The sequence below is a fragment of the Phalaenopsis equestris genome, unplaced genomic scaffold (genome assembly GCF_001263595.1).
Source record: "Phalaenopsis equestris unplaced genomic scaffold, ASM126359v1 Scaffold000002, whole genome shotgun sequence".
Taxonomy (NCBI): Eukaryota; Viridiplantae; Streptophyta; class Magnoliopsida; order Asparagales; family Orchidaceae; genus Phalaenopsis; species Phalaenopsis equestris.
In genome coordinates this window covers 34,440,571-34,464,879 of record NW_018164444.1, presented here as the reverse complement: position 1 = coordinate 34,464,879, position 24,309 = coordinate 34,440,571, and the positions used below count along the sequence as shown (strand labels likewise).

At 36.3% G+C, this 24,309-nt stretch overlaps 1 protein-coding gene across 4 annotated transcripts in view; it reads right to left on the bottom strand.

Moving 5' to 3' along the window:
• LOC110023594 (anaphase-promoting complex subunit 7) overlaps positions 1–24,309 on the bottom strand; it is a 70,753-nt gene that overhangs the window by 7,095 nt on the left and 39,349 nt on the right. For all 4 annotated transcript variants that reach the window (XM_020723090.1, XM_020723094.1, XM_020723084.1 and 1 more), the window contains one exon: positions 19,936–19,981. In XM_020723090.1, the coding sequence (XP_020578749.1) occupies positions 19,936–19,981 (46 nt within the window). The remainder of the gene's footprint in view (positions 1–19,935; positions 19,982–24,309) is intronic.

The following is a 24,309-nucleotide window of genomic DNA, read 5'->3' as shown; positions in this document are numbered from 1 at the left end:
TTCTTTGATTTTCATGCAAAAGTTGTTTTTTAAGTCTTTTTTTATGCTGAGTTCTTTTTAACATCCAAAAGAGATTTTGTTTTATTTTTGTAAATATTTTGTAAAGTCGTGTAGTCCACAGGCTAGTCACTCTAATGGTGCTAGAACTATTGACAACCTATGAGTAGAGCATCGAGGGCAAGAATCCTATCAAGAGTCGGCGAATAGTATCATCGGTCATTTCCTCTCTTATTGAAGATCCTTGAAGTAGGAGATACTATTATAATAATCCCACTTTGTATCCCTCGTTTAAGCACACAGAAGCAATATCGTCATTACCCTCGTCATCTAAACCCTAGACTTATCCTAGTCCGATGATCTATATGTGGCATTAACAAATGTCCCCAATTGCCAGAAGGATTTGTGTAATGTTCAAACTCAAATCCCGGTGCATTGGGTTTCACTGTATGTTAAGTCATTGTGGGAATTCAAATATTAATTTAATTAAGTAAGAATGAACTACGTCTTGGTGCATCCTCATGTCTAGTATCTTAATTAATTTGTGAATCAAAGTCAAGTGCTTAGCTTCATTATTCATTCGAAAATTAGGTAGATGGACTCTCACCTAGGGAGTGTTCCTAAAATATAGGAAGCCTACATTGAAAAATTAGGTGGATGAACTCCACCCAGGGTGTGCACTTAAAATCTAGGAAACATACACTGAGAATTAGGTAGATGGACTTTCACCTAGGATGTGCTCATAAAATCTAGGAAGCCTACACTTTAACTTGTGCTCAAAGTGATTTAAGGTGTTCTACCATCAATTAAGTGTTTTCCAACAAATCCTCAAATATTTCTAAGTATCTTCCAAGTAATTAAATAAGATATTCTCAATTTTTTGACTTAACCATTTACAAAGGGAAATAAAACAAAAGAAAGGGAAAGGTCGATCCACTTCCAAAACTAGCAAAGCGAAAGGGGGAAACGACAAGTGGATCGGCCTAAAAACGTTCAAATGACAATCAATTGAAACCCAAAATAGTGGGAAAAATGACTCTCTAGAACCAACTCTAAACCACGTGTAAATCAACACTTAAAGGCTACATAAACCTTCAAAACAATGCATGAAACAACCCCAAAATGATACCTTCAATGCCTCCAAAACAATATTCAAGGCTCGCCCAAATCAACAATCAAAAGACCCCAAAAACAGTGCATGGATTGCCTCAAATCAGCCCACCAAAATTCGCCAAAACGGTGCCAAAATAGTGCCAAAACCAGCTGACAAAGACACCCAAAATGTTGATTTATAGTGCTCAAAACAGTGTCACAGTGGTGTAAAAATTGCTTCAAAACCAGCCCACAATACACCTCAAAAAAACCTTTAAATTGGCCTCAAAACAATGTGCAAACCTCTCCAAATCAGCCAACAAACGCACCCCAAAACGATGCCCAAACAGTGTGTAATCAGCCCAAGAAAAGGAGTTTATAGGCTCCAAGATTGCAGCGAAATCAACCCAAAACAGTCCCCAAAACATCATTTAATTACCCTCCAAACAACATTAAAACATCAAGTAAAGTCCCCCCAAAATCAACATTCAAATGGGGCACAAAACCCCCAAAAACAGTAGATGAATCAACACTCGGGTGGCATATAAAGCCTCCAAAACCAACATGTACGGTGTCCAAACGGTGAAAGAGTCGAGGCAAAACAGTATGAATGACAAGCTAGAACGACATCTCAATCCTTTATCAAAACAACGATAATATCGAGCAACCGACCAAGAAGAATCGAATAAAAATTTGCACGCAAACCCCACACTTCCTTGGTGTTAACATATCTCAAAACTAGACTTCAATTTATACATTTATACCACCCAAATCTTTCGTGCCATGTCAAAACATCAATACGGCTTCTAGCGCATGTGCGCAAAGATGCATATGCAGAGGGATTAAAATTTAAGGTGTTAGAAATGTAAATCCATGAGAATTATGTGGTGCATATGTAAATTTTTCGAAAAAAATAACAATAATAATCAGCAAAAGAATATTGGAATAATATAGAGGAAAGTCTCACTTAGGAAAAATTTCACATCTAATAATTCATAGTTGAAGTAAGCAAGCCCACTATTTTAACAACTATTAAACATTATCTTAAATTTAATAAAGAACGATTCCATTTCCCCATGCCACTCAAGACCATGATAACACTAGCATATCAGATGATTCCTAGATAAAAGCAAGTAAACAGGACTAATGCAATTAAAAGAACAGTGGATAATCAAAACACACAAGATAAAGTGCCACGGATGATAAGCTTACTGAAACAACCAATCATAAAGCACTCCAAATTAACATAACTTACCGTTCAGAAACCTAGGCAAAGCATGCTTAACGAAATTCTAAGCACATTTTAGGGATATAAATCCTTATGGCTCCAAACAGTAACTCTAAAGAAGAGCTAAGATCTTTCATAAATTCATAAATAAACCAAGTAGGCATTCAATCTTAAATCACATAATCCACACATTAGAGACAAACAAAAGGGACCATTGTTTGCGATTCGATTAAAAAAAAAGGTTTAGAGTTCATCTTCCTAAAAGCTCTTCTGTGGAGGCTTGGAGAGAATCGAATAGGGAGGTTTGTCGTATGTGAAGGGAATTCGGTTAGGACTGCTGGACGAACACTCTTGGCCGCGCGAGAGAAGGCGCAGAGAGGAGAGCGAGGCGAGCCGGACAGAAGGCATTGAGTTTCGGCTAGAGCTGCGATTGAGAGAGAAAGAGGGAGATGGGTTTCTTCGGTGCCGATCAAAGGAGCTGAGACGAGCGGGAGATAGGAGCTCGGTTCGCAGCGTTGAGTCGTAGAGGAGAACGGGCAGGCGGAGTAGTGGGATCGAGGGAGCGCGGCCTTTGGTTCAGGGAGAAGCAGCGGTTGTTCGGCGTGAGGAGCGGAGCAGGGGTTTTCAGCGCAGGAAGGAGAGGAGGTGAGCTAGGCTTCTTCTGCGTGGCGTGAGGAAAAGGGGAGTCCAGCGAACGTGAGAGGCAAGCCTAGTGTTTCGTGAAGAAGGGTCGGAGGAGAGCCGAATCTCGGTCCCGGGAGGAGTCGAATTCAATGTAGGGGGGCCGAATGCATTCGGTGCAGAAACGGGAGCGAGCCAAAGGTGGAGTTTTCGTGTCGAGGAAGAGACGGGGAGCTGGATTTGTCGAGAGGCAGGCGAGCTTTCTGTTCGCAGAGGAGGCGCGGGTGAGGCGAGTGGGCTTCGAACTTGAGGAGAGGGAGTCAGACGCTTCTCCTGCGTGAGAAAGATGGAGGTCGAATCGAGCTGGGTGGCGCGTGAGAGGAGGACGAGGGCCTCGATGGGAGCTTCTGCGCGGAGAGTTTTCGATCTTAGTTTCGTGAATGAGGGCAGACGAAAGCTTCGGTTCGCCCAAGTAGAGCGGAGGAGCAGGCGTCGAATCGTAGCTGGGAAGCGAGCGGAGGAGCGGGCACGAAAGGAGAAGGGAGCAGGGGAGGTCGAATAGGAAGAAGGCGAACGAAGAAGCAGCACAAAGGAGTTACAAGCATCAGGCGCCAAATTAAACACCTTCTATGAGAGGAGCCCTTCATTAGTTAAATATTAAATTTCAATTTAACCCAATTAATAGAGATTAAATGGTCAATTTGAAATTTAAAATTTGAATTTTGAAAATATGTGAGCTGAGGCAATTAGCCCATGTTCAGCACGAGCCAAGCCCGAATCAAATCCGAGTTGAACCTGGGTTAAACCTGAGCCCGTGCACCGCTAATTTAAAAAAATGTGCATCGATATTCATGCTAATTATTCACGCGCGGAACCATGACAATATGGGTGTCATTCCCAGCTTAATCAACGTTCCGGACGGGTCGGTGTGGTCTGTTTCTTCATCTGGGATTGTTCGGACGAATTCGTCGATGGTTTGGCCAAAAATGTGTCAATTTCGTGCGTGGTATAGCGAGTGCGTTGTTGAGTCACGGAGGGTTCACCTAAGACTATCTGATCCTATAGGAGCTAATTTTTGGGCCCTCTATATATTGGTTCTTAACACTTGCAACTAGAAGTTGAGTGCTTGGAACCACTCACGCGAGTTCTTCATAAAAATGAGTCGAGATGTGGTTTGAAATTCTACGGGAGGTAGGCTCCATTACTAGTCTGCTAAGATGGTCAACAAGGAACTCCTAGAGCTAGATCTCATTTGAATCCGGTTGAAAAAGGACAGTCCCCCGTAGGAACTTTGGGAAAACTGAAACACAGAGCAGACGGACCTTTCATAATTCTGCGGAAACTCAACGAAAATGCATAAAAGGTTAATTTACCAAGCAACTGCAACATTTCAACCACCATCTTACGCCGTACTTCAACACCGTCTCTCTGGACTCCCTCATTCGTCGAACTTGTTGTGTCTTTATTTGCTGAGCCTCTGTTGTCATGTCTTGTCTTATATTTTGATTTGAGTAGTGTCTTTCCTTTGAGTCACCGTTGTAATTGTGTTTTAAGTAATTAATAAATTCCTATCTTACACGTGATTTGAGTTAACTCCAGTATCATTTTGTTATGTTAGAAAGGGGAGATTTTTTGGGTGAGTTTGTCTCACTTTTCTTCTCTTTTTTTTCCTAAATTTGGGGAAGGAGTCCCCTATTTTGGGGTGGATTACTCAGGCTTGGGGAAGGTGATGGAGAAAGGAGATCATGGTGGAGCCTGAAACTCCACCATAATAGGTTGCTGGAGTTTGTGGACCCTCTTCCATTAATGTTGTAAGAGGTAGTCAGTGATTGCAGAGGCAGGAATCCAGGCACCAGGGCAGTAATTGATTCCTTCCTGCTGTAGACGGGAAAACCCAGGGAGAGGGAAGGCTGGAAACTGATATCCAGTGGCGGGTAATGCAAAGATATCATTGTGTATCATTTCCTTCGTCTACTACGAACTGCTGCATCATGCATTTGATATTTTACCCAGTCAAACATTTAAGGGCCTAAACCAATCTTACTAGCTCCGGCTTCAGATATTTTGTGGTATTCATTGTGCTTCAGATATTTTGTGGTATTCATTGATGATTATTCTAGAGTTACATAGAATCAATTTACCCAAAAATTCTATACGCATTTCAGACTTTTATTATTAAGAAATAAAAGTCATTCTCTAAATTAATACAAACTTTATGCATTGACAATGCTTTAAATTGTATGCAATTTTTGTTTCGAACTTTTTGTTCTAACAGGGGTATTATTGTTCTATATTATTCATCAAACATTTTGCTATTATAAATTTCTACCAAATGGCCGGAGACGAAGTGAATGTATCAGGGATCGAGAAATTTGATGACACGATTTTGATTACTGGAGTTTGCATATAGAAGACTATCTCTATGGGAATAAACTTTATTTTTCGTTATTGGGAAAGAAACCGAAAAATATGGATGAAGCTGAATGAAATTTGTTGAATCGACAAGCTCTAGGGGTTATTCGATTAACTTTGTCGAGATCCGTTGAACACAACGTAATCAAGGAAAGAACAACTGCAGGTCTTATGACAACTTTGTCAGGTATGTATAAAAAGCCATCATCGAATAACAACATACATCTGATGAAAAAACTATTAAATTTGAAGATAGCGGATGATACGTCTATTGCACAACATCTGAATGATTTTAATACTATCACAAATCAATTATTATCTGTGAAAAGTGAATTTGATTATGAGATACTTGCACTGATATTAGTGGCTTCATTACCAAATAATTGAGAAACTATCAAGATGGTTGTTAGCAATTCTGCAGGTAAATCTAAACTGAAATATGATGATATTCGTGATTTGATTTTGACTGAGGAGGTGCACAAGAAAGATTCCGATGAGATCTTAGGTTCGAGTTCAGCATTGAATATTAATTCTAGAAAGAGATCACATGACAAAAACTCAAACAGAAGAAAATCAAAATCAAAACACAGAGACAAGAGTAAGTCAAAACCTAATCAACAAACTACCTGCTGAAATTATGGAAAAGCGGGACACATAAAGAAGAACTGCAAAACTCCCAAGAAGACAGAATGTCAGTGCTAATTAGGGCTGTCAAAAAAGCTCGTTGTTCGCGAACAGTTCGTGTTCGGTTCGTCAATGAGTTTGTGTTTGTTCGAAATATAAAATAATTTAAAATAATTATATATAAAAAATTTATGATATTCAAAAAATTAAATTTTATAAATTATAATATATAATAAAATAATAATAATAATACATTAATATACTATATTAGTAATATACTGATATATATATTATATATTTATATAATATAAGTTATATAATTAATATAATATATTATTTATATATATTAATATTAGATATGTCAAAATGGCTTGTTGTTCGCGAACAGCTCGTGTTTGACTCGTGTTCGACTCGTTCGTTAAGAAACGAACACGGTAAGTCAAAACCTAATCAGCAAGCAACCTGCTGAAATTATGGAAAAGCGAGACACATAAAGAAGAACTGCAAAACTCCCAAGAAGACAAAATGACAGTGCTAATTAGGGCTGTCAAAAAAGCTCGTTGTTCGCTGCGTTCGTTCGTGTTCGAATCGTTATTGTTCGAAATATAAAATAATTTAAAATAATTATATATAAAAAATTTATGATATTCAAAAAATTAAATTTTATAAATTATAATATATAATAAAATAATAATAATAATACATTAATATACTATATTAGTAATATACTGATATATATACTATATATTTATATAATATAATTAATATAATATATTATTTATATATATTAATATTAGAGATGTCAAACTGGCTTGTCGTTCGCGAACAGCTCGTGTTCGACTCGTGTTCGGGTTCGTTAAGAAACGAACACGAACAGTGACTTCACGAACAATTTCAAACACGAGTTTATTTCAAAAAAACTAAATTTCAAACGAACCGAACACGAACACAAGCTTTGTTTGTTTGTGTTCGATTCGTTTACATTCATAGTGTTAATGTTGTAACTGAAGAACGTTGTAGGGATGAGAAACGTTGACATAACACTCCATAACAAGACCAAATGAACATTGAAAAATGTCAGACACATTTCTGAGTTAAAGAAAAATCTCATTTATGTTAGACAACTCGATAAAGATGGTCATTTAGTAGTGTTCTCAAATGACATCTGCAAAGTCACAAAAGAGGCAATGGTACTGGCTCAGAGTAAGAAAACAGGTACACTATATATGACTATTGGTTCGATTATGTGTCGATACTACCGCTGCAGAGATCACACCAGAATTGTGGCATTGCAGGCTTTGCCACATGAGTCAGAGAGATATGAAAGAACTTCAGTCCATATGCAAATTGCCAGAACTGAAATAAAAGATCAGTTTCTTGAAAAATGGCAGAGCGCCAATGGCGGGAAAACTGAAAATTGTATACACGGATGCGTGGGAACCTTCTCCAGTGGCACCTCATGGAGACTATCGTTACGATGTCACGTTCATTGATAAACACAGCAGGAGGGTATGAGTCTATTTCTTGAAGCATAAATCTGATGTATTTAATGTGTTTAAAACTTGGAAGGTCGTGGTTGAGAAGACTGACTTGAAGCTGAAATATTTGAGATATGACAATGGCGACGAGTACATTTATGGTGGGTTCAAAGAGTACTGTGCAGCTCAGGGTATTAGAATGAAAAAGATCATTTCGGAGACACCACAGCAAAATGCAGTTGCAAAACATATGAACATGATCATAAATGAGCGTGCTAAAAGCATGAGATTACACGCCAGACTACTACCAACTTTCTGGGCAGATGCAGTCAGCACTGCAGTTTACTTGATCAACAAAGGGTCATCTGCTCCATTAGATTGTGAATTGCCTGAGGTCTAGAGTGAGAAAGAGATCAAATTTTCTCATCTTAAAACTTTTGGTACTTTTTTATATTATTATTAATTTTGATGCTCGTAGCAAACTTGAGACTAAGTCCAATAAATGTTATTTCATCGGTTATGGAAACGAGGCGTTTGGTTATCATTTTTGGGACGATCAGAATCTGATAATCATAAGAAACAGAAATGTGATTTTTAATGAGAAGAGTATGTAAAAGAACAAGTCCAGTACATTTTCTGAAGTAACTCCTCAGGAATCCGAGTTGGTAAGGTTTGATGATCTACCAGAGTTCACAGTGCAGGGCAGTGATGAAAGTGATAAGGAGAGTGGGTCTGGTGCACCCATTTCTATTGTTCCGCAGTCAGTTTCAGAGTCGTCCACCCCTACAGCTACAATTTGCAAGTTAGTCAGGAATAGACGTTCTCCTCAGCGTTACTCACCTACCTTGAACTACACTTTGTTGACAGATGGTGGAGAACCGCAGACATATAAAGAAACTCTGCAAGATGAACATTTTAGCAAGTGAGAGCTGACTATGAAAGAAGAGATGAATTTCTTCCTAGAAAATTAGACATGGGAGCTGACAGAACTTTTACCAAAGAAAACATTACAGAACAAATAAGTGTATCAGGTGAAAAGTGAGCATGATGACAGTAAGAGATACAAGACTAAAATTATTATAAAAAGCTTTTAGCAGAGCCAGGACAATTATTCTGATATATTTTCTTCGGTGGTGAAGCTCACAACCATCAAGATGGTACTGTCTATGGTTTTCACTGAAAATTTATTTCTTGAGCAGTTAGATGTGAAGACAGTTTTTTTATGGAGAACTTTAAGAACACATCTACATGCACCAGCCTGAGAGGTTTGTAGTACGGGAAAAGGAAAACTCAGTTTGCAGACTGAAAAAGAGCTTGTATGGACAAAAGCAAGCACCTAGGCATTGGTATAAAAAATTTGATAAATTTGTGCACAATGTGAAATACAACAGGTGTCAAGCGAATCATTGCTGTTATATCAGACATTTTGACAATTCTTACATTATTTTACTGTTGTATGTCGATGACATGCTTATTGCAGAAGTCAGTATTGATGAGATCAATAATATGAAGAAATAAATGTCAGAGCATTTTGCAATGAAGGATTTCAGAGCTGCAAAACAAATCCTTGGCATGAGAATTGTCAGAGATAGGGTCAGATGCACGTTGAGACTTTCACGGGTAGAATATATGAAATATGTGCTCAGCAAGTTCAATATGAACAAGGTCAAACCAATTGACACACCTCTGAGAAGTCACTTCAGTCTCAACAAGAATTAGTCACCCAAGTTAGAGGAGGAACGAGACAACATGAGTAAAGTTTCCTACGCTTCAACCATTGGTTCACTTTGTATGATATGGTTTGCACAAGACTGGATATTGCTCATACAGTGGCAGTTGTGAGCAGATACATGAGTAACCCAGGAAAGGAACTTTGGAAAGCAAAGAAGTGAATCTTGAGGAACCTAAAAGTCTCTTAAGGCACTTGTTTGTGTTTCTTAGGAAAGAGCTTAGAGGTACAGGGCTATGTTGATGTTGATCAAACTGGAGACATTGATAGCAAAAGGAGTACTACAGGTTATGTTTATACTCTTCGTGGCATTGCAATATCATGGGGCTTTAGCTTACAGAAGTCAGTTTCTTTGCCTATTACAGAAGTCAAGTATATAGCAGTGTCAGAGACAACAAAAGAGACGATATGACTACAAGGCTTCTTGGAAGAATTGGGTAAGAAGAATCAAAATGGAACTATCTTTAGTGATAGTCAGAGCGTCATATTCCTTGCCAGAAATCCAATATTTCAATCTAGGACTAAGCACATTCAGATCAGGTATCGCTTTATACGATCATTGTTAGATGACTGAAAGTTGCTACTTGAGAAACTTTGTAGAAGCAAGAACACTGTTGATATGCTAACCAAGGGTATTACAATTGAGAAACTGAAGTTGTGTTCAACTTCAGTTGGTCTTGCTCAACTTCACTTGGTCTTCTAACTTGAAAACAGAGATTGTGAGTTGTAGAGGTGGAGGATATCACGTTTAAAGAAAAAAATGATGCAGTCAGTACACCGGCCTCCAAATGGGAGATTTGTTGAGTATTGTGGAGCCAGGCCCACTTCTCATATTGGAAGTTTCAGCATCCATGGAAGTTATTTGAATTGCTTTTGAATAATTCCTTATTCGATCTTTCCTTTGTTTTTGGAAAGATTGTAACTCCAGCACCTTTCAAATCCAAGACTTCCACCACTTCCTAATAGGGATCCCACCCTATTGTCTTTTTCGCGGCTATTAAGGGACCTTCTCTCTCATCCAAACCCAAGGAAAAAAAAGAGAATTCTGAGCGACCGACAACAAATCTTGGACTAGTAGTTGATGACCTACTCATGTAGACGTGCTCGCAGGCGGAGAAACGCAGAAGAAAAAGGAGGTCACCAGTAGAAGAAGCTGCGTGCAACCAAAACAGAAGAAGACTGCTAGCAACAGGACATGGAAGAAAGCTTGTGGGCGACGAGAACAGGGAAGAACGAGAGAACAAGTTGATTAGAGTTCTAGTAATTATTTCTTAAAGCTATGTAATCTTCAAACAATAAAATCCTCTGCAGCTTCGTGAACTAGGTAATTTGTCGAACCATGTTAATTTATGTCTCTTGTGTGGTACTGTTTTGTGATTTTTCTCATTCCAATTTTTAGTTTTATTGCCTTCATTTTTTCACAACACTATCAACTGAGTTCCACCCCACTCCCTAACAGCCTTTAACCTAAAAATTATGTTTTCAACTTTGCTCATGAGTTTTGATTGCATGAAGTGTAATGCCTTGACATACTGTAACAGAAGATAATTGGTTACTGCACAGGGAGACTAAGAGGAGGGGATGGATTTCCCATTACTTAGAAGGGAGGCAAGGATGAAGGAGTAACTCCAGTGCAAACCGAACAAGTACAGTGGGAAGAAATAGATGGGAGACAAAGGCGGCGGGCTCAACGATAGAGTGGAAGTGGAATGCGCAAAGAAGGGAGATGACGTAAGTGGCTCATGCATGCGATTTAGGCATCAAGCAAAGCTCGCTTCCTAGAACAATGAACGTCGGATATCTGAGTAGAAAGGAGAAATCGATTTCGAGAGTGACGTGTGCAGATCTAGTGTGGGCCAAGACAGAGACATGAGTTCATGCTAGTTGGTGAGCTAGTCGAACAACATGTACAGTCAAATGGAGGGAGCTTGAGCCGATCGTGCAGAGTTGAACCAAGCAAAAGCGAGAGAGAGAGAGAGAGAAGCTAGTTACAATTTTTTAAAGATTATAAGCTAATTTAGTTTAGTTAAAAACTAAATTTAACTTGTTCACTTAAGATTATATGTTTGATAAATTTGCACAGAAAAATCTTGAGTTAATTTTACCTAGAATTATCATCAAAGCTTTAAATTAAGCAATAAATTTATGATATTCAAAGTTAATAAAATTTAAAAATGATAATAGTCAAATTAAAATTTTAGGTTGAGCAATAATTTAAATATTAATGGCAACTAATATATGATTTGTATTAGATAAATAACTAAAAGTCAAGTTAGTATTAAACAATTAATATTATTAGAACAATTATCATAATTAGTAAATCAAAATAAAAGAGTATAAATTAAATTATGATGATACATTGTCACTCATAAATATAATTTAATTAGAATATTGAAGTAGAATACTATTACTTAGGTAAAAATAAAATTATTTAAATGAGCACAAATATAAATACATATATATATATATATATATATATATATATATAACATCAAATAACAACAATAATAATAATAATGCAATAGGAAAATTAATGCTTGCGGCATGTATTTTATTAAGAGTTGGAAAAATAATAATTTAATTAAATTTAAAGAATTAAAATCTAAAATTTAAATGATATAATTAATAATATACAAAATAATAAGAGAGGTTAAATAAGCATAACTAAAAAATTAGATTAAAATTTATGTTTTTCAGACTATTATAGGCATTAAATTATAGAAGCTAAAGTCTAAAGGTGTAAGAAGGTTTCAAGCAACTCATGTTTCTTAAATACAATAATAATCTTGTTTCTTCTAAACTAAATATTATGGTTACTTAAAATGATTATAATTACAATTTTACCAGGATGTGCCTGTTTTATAAATTGATCATGTTGAAATGAATATCATAGATATTTTAAAGTGATCGCATTTATTACATATATTGAAAAAATATTTTATAAAATTGTAAGATGTGAGAATGAGACTACGATGAATTATTGAGTGATTGCATGCGCTTGAGTGGTTGATAAAATACACCCTCTTATCATACTAGTTGGGGATGCTAAGATGCGCATACACAAAAGTTAAAAAAAGCTATTAATGTTGACATACCTTCATTGATACAACCTATTAACCCTATATGAAAGGACAACAAATTGCTTGTCATATTCACTACTATAAAATATTTGACAATTGACACCGTTCTAGGGCTACCAGACTATGTGGGACAATACATAAAAGGGTATGGTAGGTTGTAAGATGGGTAATAAAAGCGGGAGCATGACGTACGAAATCCGATGAAACTTGTGGTTGGAAAATGGATAGGTTGCAGAGAAACATTTGATTTCTGCCGCCAAATAACAGAAGACAACACTTAAAAGTGAAAGTTGTCGGACGTCCAAGAGAAATCACGACCTCAACCAAAACAGGTTACAATGACACCACAGAGAGAAATCAAAGAATAAGCACTCCAATAGAAAAAAAAAGAAAAGATTCTCCAAAAAACAAAAACTACGTCAAAAGTCCCCCAAAAAAGAACATATAATCTATAAATAGTCTCCCCCAAAAAAAGTAAGCCTTAATCCAATTAAAATTATATTAGAGAAAGTCCCACAAAGAAAGCGGAAGCTTCCTAAATGGGAAAGCCACACTACAGTTGAGATGGATCCCATACAACGTTCTGCATATACAAGAATCCCGCCGAACAGTGAGACGCTCTCGCATCACTACCATGGTAAGAGAGGCTTTTACATCTCTAGAAACACCAAAATTCCACTGTTTGATGCTCTTTCCTACAAAACATTCAAGTAAATTTTCAAACTATGGTTCACCACTCCTATCTGGTCATCCATCTAGGAGACTGCTGTTGAACTAAACTGAAATTAGCATCTAGATTGCTCCATAGAAAGAGCTTAAATTTTTCTCATCTGTATCTAAAATAATGGCATGCTAGACTCACTCAATAATGACAACCTAAGTAGTAAACTATAAGTGTTGTAACTAGAAGAGCTTTAATGTTTTCTCTATTGGTTTCTACTTATTCTCCACTATGAACTGATTTCTTCTTGGATTAGGTCGGTTTAGGTGCTCCAATGGGTGTAATCTAATTAACTTATCCTAGAGTTGAGTTATGTACGCCAATTGTGGTCACCAGTGATATTATTGGTTCTCAATCTTCAAAGCTAGAATTTGTATACTGAGTAGGAACTAATACAAATAACAATTGCACCACATTATTAATTGATAACTTTAGTTTTCAAAGATATCTTATAGTTGTATGCTCCCATGGTTCCACCAACTCGCATTTCACTAAGAGTTGATCAAACTCATTAGTATACTTCCCCACATAAAAATCTTTCTCACGAAAGTTTTAGAATTTCATGAAACTATCATGTCAGCAATGTGGGTGGGGGGTATTTGCATTGCTTCTCCATTTTTATCTTAAACCATGTGGTGATCTTACCATTCATTTCTCGCTATCGAAGAAGCTTTAAATTATTCTCCATAAGGAAGAGTTGTTCCTTAACTTGATGGTTGTAAATTTAACTCTTTTGTTTTGGGAAAATTCTTTGCACTCAAACTATTCGGAGATACTCAATGAATTCATTTGAATCCAAATGACTGATAAAATATGACAATTATCTTCACCACACAATTATAGCTTCTCCTTTAATTTGCATGCCAAATTATCAGGGTATTGATTCTTCATCAATGGGAACTTCTTGGTGGAGGGAATTCACTTACTCTTCTCGATCTAGTGAGTCACCGTTGTGGTTATGAGTGACCCCTTCAGGTTGTCTCCTCTCAAAGGCCGTAAGATTTTATTGTAGTTGGAAAATTTCTCGTCGATATCCTCCATAGTAAGCTTCTAAACACCTCAATGAAGGTTTCTCCTTGGCGGCATGATGTCACATTCATCCAATTAAAATTTTGGATGAAAAGGAAATGGTGGTTTTGAGTTAGGGTTAGGATTAGGGCTATGTGAAAGACATGATTCTTTTCTTTGTGGAGATATTTAATTAGGTTATATAGATTTTGGTTTGGCAGCAAGAAAAACAAATCACTAAAAATTTAGAGGTTTTCGGTCTCTAATATTTTAGGGATCCTACACGGTGTGAGAGGACACAAAAAAGGTTAGGTAAGTTGTAGATTGGGTAACAAAGGTAGGAAGACATATGAAAACTCGACGCAACCAACAGCTGGACAACAACTATATTGTGGAACAATAGCTACTTTCTATTGTCAAACAATATAAGGTGGCCGACTCAAAGAGGAAGTCATTGGATGTCTGAGAGAGATCACCGCTTTAATCCAATTAAGTTACAAGCACACCTCGGAGAGATATCAAATACAACACTTAAATCCAATAGAGAAAATAGAGCGAGCAATTTAAATAGCATAAATAGGGTATAAATAGTCTCCCATGTAAAGAAATAAAAACTCCATGTAGAAATAAAAATAAAAAGTCCTCAAAAAATAAAAATACAAACTATAAATTGTCTCCCATGTAGAAATAAACCTAATTCAAATTAAAGTACTCTAAAAAAGGCCCACAAAGATTGACAGAACATTCCCGATCAAGAAACCCCGCTACAAGTGGATGGATCCCTCTTAGCGTCCCACATACATGAGAATCGCGTTGGATCACAGGACTCCTGGAATTGTTGGACTCTCCCGTATCAACCATCTTATTTTCATTTACAAAAAACCATTATAGAATTCTTTCCGAAAAAAAGACTATGGATGACGAGATGAGTGCCTCACTCAATCTCCAAATATGAGATGGGGTGGGGTTACCCCACCATCTTTCGGGGCTAAATCAGCTGCTTGATGGGTCTTCAAATCGAAATTCAACACAACAGTAGTTTCATATATCGATGCTAATAATGATCAAGTGCGACTAGAAGGTATTTGGGAAGCTGACTTTGGAGGGAGCTAGCTGGTTGTGAAAAAGCGAGAGAATGAAGTGTGAGGTTTTGACAACGTTTGAGTAGAGATAGGTGTCAATCAGCGGTTGTTCTGATTGAAATTAGCAAAGAAAATTTTGAATCGGCGCTTTCAGGTAGACGAGGAGCTCCCACCACCTATTCCTCAGTAAGAAATAGATTAAAACACTCCATAGGGATAAATAACAAAAAAAAAAAACATTTGTAATACAATAACAATAAGCAAAAATCCCCCCAAAACAAAAATTAAAAACGTATAAATAATCTCCTAAGCAAAAACCAACTTAAAAATAAGAAAAATAGGAAATAAGAAAAAAGAAAATAAAGGAATAAGAAATAATCAAAAAGAAAGAAAATTCGAGCAGAAACAAAAATTTGGACAGCTAAATCTCTTGCATTCGCGTCTACGGTCCGTTAATGTAATAAACTCGTGGTTGGGTATTAAGCGGTCATGAAAAGCTGACGTATGTCGCGTCATTCTCCTTGGGTAGGCGGGGCTTCGCATTATTCGCTAATAGAGCCTAGAATCGATCTATCATCATCACAACAAAATCATCGTATTGTTGTGTCTGAGGCAGTCTCACTACAAAATCTATGTCCACGTTCATTTCAGTCAACTCCAAAACACATAAATCCTTCAAAATATTGTCCTGATAAAATAAATATCCATTCGTTTTTGGTATAATCTGAGCTGGAATTACACATAGAAGTGTATTCTCACAAAACAAGTCTACAGTCATTAAATTTGTAATATGCTTCTCTCACTTCCCGTACTCGACTGAGCACATTTGATAAACAAATTTGTCAGGAAGAGCTAATTCTAGAATGAACTATTTGGCATGTTGGAACACTTTCAGTGGCACCCACCCAATAGATAAATTGTCAGTCATGATGTATGACAATTCCTTCAACAAGGGTTGTCCTTATTCAAGTATCAGCTCCTCGAACTCTCTATATTCTAAAACAACCAAGGTTAAACCAGTTGGAGACTCTCTCATGGGCTCAATTTGAATTACTGCCTCTTTCCCATCGACTAAAAGTTGGGACTCCTCTCCGAAGTCTTCATCCTCTCCTGTGTCACGGTCTATTTCTTTCACTGCTACTTGCTCGGTGAATCGACCATACTCGTGTTTGGCCAATTTGATGCGTTGTACCTAAAATTGTGGCCCTTGAAGCACTTCTTGGTTAGTACAAATTTGGGAGTACTAGTTGGCTCCACCTGTTCTCCACTCTAAATTGATTTCTCCTCTGGCGGGGTTGGTTGGGATGCCCTACTAGAGGTACTTCTGTTGTTAGATCTTGGGAATGAACTTAACGTGTAAGATATAGCGGTCACCCTTCATTGTTTTCTCTCTACATTTGAGTTAGGGTTTGAACATCCTGTAATGTCCAATAGGATTGTAACCGTACCACATTGTCAATGGAAGATCTCAATCCCCTCAAATGTCAAGCTATGATTTTCTCCTCGGTATCTACTAGCCCACGCTTCAACATAAACTGCTCAAACTCAGCTTTATACTCCTCTACTAAAAGATCTTATTGCTAAAACTGATGAAGCCTCCAGAACATATCATGCTTGAAATAAACTCGTAAGTACTTACGCTACATCTCTCGTTTCATCTTATACTGGGTAGTAATTTTTTTTTTCTTGTATAAAAAAATCTTTAAGTTCTCCCACCACAAGAAAATATTCTTCCTGAGTTTGATGGCTGCAATTTAACCATTTTGTCCTGGCAATGTCTTTTTATTAAAAAATTCATTCTATTGTTTGAAGCAATTTAAACTAATCTGGATCCATTCGAACAAAATCTGATAAATTCAACTTTAGTTCAAAATTCTAGCTTCTCTGATATTTCATGTCAAATCTTCAGGATACAAATTCTTCATCACTGAAAAATTGCCTGGTGAAAAGAGATTCATTGCATCCTTTTGATCTAACAAGTCACCGGTGTAGCTACGAGTGACCTCTCCAGATTATCTTCTATCAAAGGCGGCAAGTCTTTGATGTTTTTGAAGGATTTCCTGTTGTATATCCTCCATAAAAAGTTCATGAACACCTCTTTGGGTATTTCTCATAAAAGACATGGTGTCAATTCCTCCTAATCATGTATTTGGCGGATGTAGGATTGTGAATCAAGATTGGTCAGGTCTTTAGATTTTTTGGGTAGATTTCGAGGCGGAATGTTTCTGGAGGAAAGAAAATTAGAGGTTGAAAATTTTTAGGGTTAAGATTAGGTTAGGGTTGGGAATTGGGGTGGGAATGTTCAGGGTATGATGGGAATTTGTTTTGAAGTTTAAATTGGGAAAAGAAAGACAAAATCCTAAAAAATATAGGACAATTCAGGATCTAATACCAGGTGATACCGATCTAGAGTTTTGTGGGGAAGTGATGATGGAATTGTGAGTATGATGGCGTTTGGGTGGAGATAGGTGTCAATCGACAATTGTTCCAGCTGAAATCAATAGAGAAAACATTAAACTGGTGATGTTAAGGCGGCAAGGAACTTCCACCACTTTTTCTTAGGCAAGATATAGGGACATTACTTGTAACAAAAAAAGGATACAACACTCCCTAGGTATAAATCAGGAGAAAACATTTCTAAATACAATAACAATAGCAAAAGCCCCCCAAAACAGAAATTAGTAACATATAAATAGTCTTCCAAGTAAAAACCCTAATTAAAAATAAGAGAAATAGGAAATAAGAAAAAAAAAATAAAGAATAAGAAATACATCAAAAGAAAAGAAAATATGGGCTGAAATAGAAACTCGGACTCTGATTCTCCCGCGATCGCATCCGTGGTCCGGTATTATAGCGAAACCAACGATTAGGTATTCTACGAGTGTGAAAGGCAGACGTGTCGCACGTGAGATACAAAGCTTGGTTGGTTTACAAAAGTTTCATTCAACTCTATGGACTAGAGTATTCTATAATTTCTCACTAGATGTCAAACTTACTCTGTTTAAATTACCCTGATTATAATCATCAATCAACATTGAATTTAGTTGTAAATATATGTGAGTAAAGCATTCATTTATGCCTATCTTTATAAACAATCTTTTGGGGACTCAATGGACTAAAATAGAATCCATGAGCCTAATTTGAAAAACTTGGTGAAGTTCCTAGTTGTTGCACCATAAACTAGTGTGCCTTCTTCTTGACATACAACATAAAGCTTTTTCATACTTATTCATATTGAAGACATAATACACACTATAAGTGAACATAACAACTATAACACAAACATTTCTCGACAAAAATGTTTTGTCACTAATGATCTAGTACATCTAAATTTTTTTTGTGGGCACCTTTTATTCCTCCAAATCTCATTAAGAATCTCATGCCAACTTAAAATCTTACCTTTATGCATCCTCTTTAAAGCTAATTTCATTTTAATTTTTTGGATCAATCTATACTTTATTTTATTGTAATGTTCAATATATTTTTTCATATTAATTTCTTCCTTAAAATTCTGGTTAAAATGTTCAAAAATAGCATTCCTATTTCCATTAATGCATTCATCTTTAATCAAAATATTATTATCTTCACTTCCTATACATCTAACTTAATTGAAGTCTCTAAATCTCTTGTTAGTTATCTCAACTATTCTAACATAAATCATCAAAAACTATAGTTCTACGTTTGCTGACTATACTCGTTGCAAGTCTTCCAGATTTCATATAATTATAATAAAACAAGATAGTATACAATTTTTTTCACCATTTCAAAAGCACAATTTTATTAATTAATAACTTTCAATAACTTTTCATTCCACCATAGTCTCCTTACCAAGGGCGGAAACATTTTCTAGGCTCCCTAAAATTTCGATGACAATCCATTTAATGGAAGAGTCCTCTAATCACACAATAGGTTTGTCTCAACTAAAGAATACCAATTTGGCTACCTAGCAGCCAATCTTAAAATGTTAACAAGTTCTCATCTTCCAAAGTCTACCACCTTAACCTCGGGAAATAATTTGTTATCAAGGGGTGCCCTTAGCCAATGCATGGTATTCTAGATTGATTTAGTCCACATTCACTGAAATTGACACAAAAACAAAGATCTAAAAAATATGCCACCAATTACCTATAATATGGCCTTATTGAACGAGTTCAATCAATTGCATTTTCACAAACTTAAAAGCATAAATTCAAGAGTATTGATATCTAAGAGGAGTCATCAACTTGGAACAATCAATTTTGAATGAACTATACCAACAAATGATATGTTTTGTTGGTCTATTAAATGCACGGACTTCAATTAAATGTACCGACTTCAATTGGTTAAGTCATTTGAGCTTGATGATAAATGTACACCTTGAATTTAGATTTTTAATGAAATGGATCTATCTACAGTGAATAGGAAGTAAACCTTATAAAAATTCATTTAAAATTTTAATAAAAAACAAGAAAGAAACTTACAATATAAACAAAAAGCAAGCCTGGAGCAATAATGTCATCGGATCCAATGTAATCTAAAGGTCACAAGTGCAGTTCACAAAAATAACTTCTCCGCAAATAAATTAAGTACCTTAAATAAACACCCTCAAGACCCCAATGCTACTTTATTCAACAACCAACCATGCTTGAATATCTTTAAGCAAATTTTAGACTACCTCATGGCATGTTCACTTGATAAAACCTCCTAAGCTCATTATAAATAACGTTTCATGCCCTATTCAATCTCTAATAATCACGAAGTGTTTATACTCATAAAATTGAAGTCGAACCTAAATTGTTTCTTTAGGCCTCTACATTACAAAATATTTGAAAAGAATAATCAGCATAGAATTAAGATCAAAATAGATTCCCTAAAATAATATACCTTTGTAGTCATTAGAAGCAATGCAGCATTGTGCCTCAACATACCGCTGCAACAACAAAATATATCATCAATTGAACATAACTGTAGAAAAGATTTCTGAAAAAAGCAGATTATATAAAAAAAAAATGACATGCAATAATGTTTCTTAAATTAGATTCGAATATTTCCATCGGCATAAGGCTGGCAATATTCTTGAAATTGGAGGAGGTCAGGATGAGCCGATGTAATACTCAAAATTTGGAAAAGATAAAAAGCCAATATTATTAAATATTCTTGCACCACAAAATCTCACCAAAATGATTAAAAATTATTTTTAAAAAATCCCCATATATTGTAAGTCCAATATTCATATATGTATGTATGTATGTACGTATGTACGTATGTATGTATGTTTGTGTAAGTTTGTGTGTGTGTGTGTGTGATTGTTTGTCCATATGTTTGTATATATGTATATGTGTGTGTGTCTACGCGTGTCTATGTATGTTTGTGTGTGAGTGTGAGTGTGAGTGTGAGTGTGAGTGTGAGTGTGAGTGTGTGTTTGTGTCTTTATGTGTGTATGTATGTTTGTGTGTTTGTGTGTGTGTGTGTGTACATATATACATGCATATATTCATCCATACATACGCATAGATGCATTCAGACATACATGCAAATATGCATACATACACGTGTGTGTGTGTGTGTGTATGCAACAGGGAAGAACAGCGAGAGGGAGGCCGCAGGTCGAAGGAGAGAGAGCAGGGAAAGGGGTAAGCGCAAAAACATAGGTAGGTAATTATCATCTTGGAGCATGAAACAACTGGAACACCATCTGTCTTCGGATACAATCCTAGCAAGGAAGAAATGCTGACGGCATAAAAACTGAGATAAAAATTGAATCCTAACACAAGGAAAATACGTATATAGAATAGATAACTAGAAGGGGGGAGGCCCCTTTCCTTCGAAAATTTATTGCCTCAGGACTCCGTCGAGTGAGTTGCATGTTGAGTCCAATGAGAGGAATCCAAGTGGAACTGGGTCTCACTGTATATAAAAATTCAAAAAAAACTTAATTAACGTGACCCAACCCAAATCAAAGCGGAGCAAAATTAAAAGATGCGTCTTTTCGTGAAACCCGAGCCGAATTCAACCCGTCGGAAAGCTGAAAAAGATAAAAAGTCACTTTAAGTTAGATTTGGTCACTACCTTTTTGTTCTTCGACAGTTTTGGAGCGTTTCGTCGATTCTCATTTGGCCTTCTTCCACCTTCGGATACTTCGGCTGCTTCGAGCGTTCTCTATTCGGACAGCAATAGTGCTTCATCATTCGAACTGCGGTTTCTCTTAGGCTCTTTGGTTACGACTCTTGGAAACGAAAGATTGGTTTCACAATAGTCATTATAAGTCTTAGTGCTTAGTCGTTCGGCAATAATAAGTCATTTGTTTTCTCTCTTTTTAGCACACAAAATGGAAAATAGAAGGTTGTAACAGTACGGAAGAAGAAGGGTCTCTCGAAGTCGTTGAGGCAATATGCTACAATTTTTATTTTATAGAAAAAGTTAATGTTATAGTATTGTTATATTCGTATTATAGTCGTGTTATAGTCGTGTTATTGTGTGTTATTGTGTGTTATACATATGTTATTATGTGTTAATGTTGTGTTATGTTGTTATAATTGTATTATATATGTGTTATAAATGTGTTATAGATGTGTTATTGTTATGTTATGTTCTTATAATTGTGTTATAGTGTGTTATATGTGTTATATATGTGTTATTGTGTGTTATTATAAGTTATAGATGTGTTATTGTGTGTTATTGTTGTGTTATGTTGTTATAATTGTGTTATAGATATGTTATTATATGTTTTTGTTGTGTTATGCTACTATAATTAAGTTATACATGTGTTACAGATCTGTTATTGTGTGTTATTGTTGTGTTTTGTTGTTATAATTGTAACACAATAATAACACAATAATAACACAATGGTAACACAATCATAACACAAGATAACACAATAATAACACACAGATAACACAATCATAACACATTATAACACTACAATAACACCATAATAACACAGTATAAGACAACGGTTACACAACTATAACATAATATAACCCAGCAATAATACACAATAACTCATCTGTAACACAACAATAGCTGAACAAAAACACATATGTGACACGACAATAACTCATTTAAAACACAATAATAATTGAACGATAACACTCATATAACACAATAATAACACATATGTAACACGACAATAATGCATATGTAATATGACAATAACACATATAATAGTAACAATTGAGTCATTTGAAAATGTGTGAATGAATACTGTTATCTATAAAATAATATTTCTTTCCTAATGTTTGTTATTGTAGGTATATGAACGCAAACAACGTTCAATTGTAGATGTCATCCTTCCATAGTGATGGGAGCACTCGATACTATTAGACACATTGTACCCAAGAAGATCATGAATTTTTTAAGAGAAATAAGTATCAGTAAATTTTTTGAAATGTCTCCTTATCCCCAAGATAATGTGTTGACTCTAAATATCATGGGATTTTGGAATAATGAAATAAGAGTTTTTGTGATGGGTGGGAAGTTGATAAAACTCCACGTCGACCATGTTGCGTTATTGTTAGGCATGCCCAACAGAGGAGAATTGGTTAGTTGGAGGAAATCTCCCTCATCTCGTGTAGATGCGAGAACAATAAATGAAGTTGCGACTACGTTTTTAGGAGAGTTTTACAATTCTTATGAGGAACTATTTCTTAGATTTTTACTAACAAATTTATTCTTTCTCTCGAGCAATTTTGTTATACCCGCGGGGCTTTATGCATTTGGGGAGAAAGTACAGACATTCTCTTTGTTTAACTGGTTTGCAGTCATTTGTTATTATACTATTGATCAAATGAACTTTGTTGCAATCAAAATAAAACGGAATGAGCCACTTGGTTACATAAGTGGTTTGTAATTCTTTTATCTGTAAATTCATATTGTCCACATTTAAAAATTTTCTTTTCAATTATTGTTTTTATTTTTATTGTCTATCACAAATTAGTTTTTTATATGTCATCTACAGCTTTGATTTTTTGAGCACACAACTCTCTTTATTCCCGTCGTCCGTATAGAGAACACCCAAAGCGAAGAATCCAAAGGTGGAAGAAAACCGAATGCAAACCGATTAAAGGAAGACGAAACACTCCAAAACCGCCGAAGAACAAAAAGGTATTGACCAAATCTAGCATAAATTGACTTTTTTGTCTGTTTCAGCGTTCGGACGGGATAAATTCGGGTCGGGTTCCACGAAAAATGCATCTTTTAAATTTGCTCTGCGATGATTTGGACCTGGTCACGTTAATTAAGCTTTTTAAAAATTTTATTGAGACCCAGTTCCACTGAACTCCTCTCATTGGACTCCGCATGCAACTCACCCTGCGGAGTCCTGAGGCAATAAATTTTGCTCTCCTTCGGTGCCTCACATTGGCCCTTATATGAATCGATCTCGGCAGAATATAGCTGATTCAAACCCCCTCCCATGAGGGTGCCCTGAATCAGTCGAGGTTTCTGGATCCTCATAGCACATAATCAAATCTGACGTGTTGAAGGTAACGGAGATATTGTAGTCCCTTAGTAGGTTGATCTTATAGACATTATCGTTCAGCTTCTTGAGAATCCTAAAAGGTTCATCTGCTCTGGCTTAAGTTTGCTACAAGCTCCCACGGGAAACGTTTCTTTCTTTAATCGAATTCACAATAGGTCTCCTGCTTGAAAAGTCACATTTTTCCTGGTTTTGTTCGCTTGTGATTGGTACTTGTGATTTTGTTTAGTGATCTTCTTTCCCACCTCCTCATGTAACTTCTGAATCTCTTACACTTGTTCTTCAGCAACCTCTTTAATCTCTGATGTCGGAGGGAAATACCAATTCAGCTCGAGTGAGCAGATTGCACCAGTACACAATCTCAAATGTGGTACATCCCGTGATCTAACTCACAAATCTGTTGTAAACAAACTTGACTTGAGCTAGAAATCAAATCCCATTGCGGGATATTCTTTCCCACAAAGCATCTCAGAAAATTTCCCAAACTCCTGTTTACTACCACTATATAACCGTGTGTCTATGGGTGAACTGTTGAACTGTATTGACGTGGGTCACCGTCGGCCAATTTCCTCAAGAACCACCCCTCTGGGCCTCCAACACCGGTAACAAAGAGTATAGTTGACGTGGGACGCTCCAACTTCTGCACGTCGGACCAAAAGGGACAAGAAGGAAATCGATCTAGCCTTCTCGTTGGGCAGGACCAATTCGGAGCTCCTTATCACGTTTGCCCGATTCGCCCCTCCCACTCTTATTTCGAATTCATTTTTCTGCCCCCCCCCCCC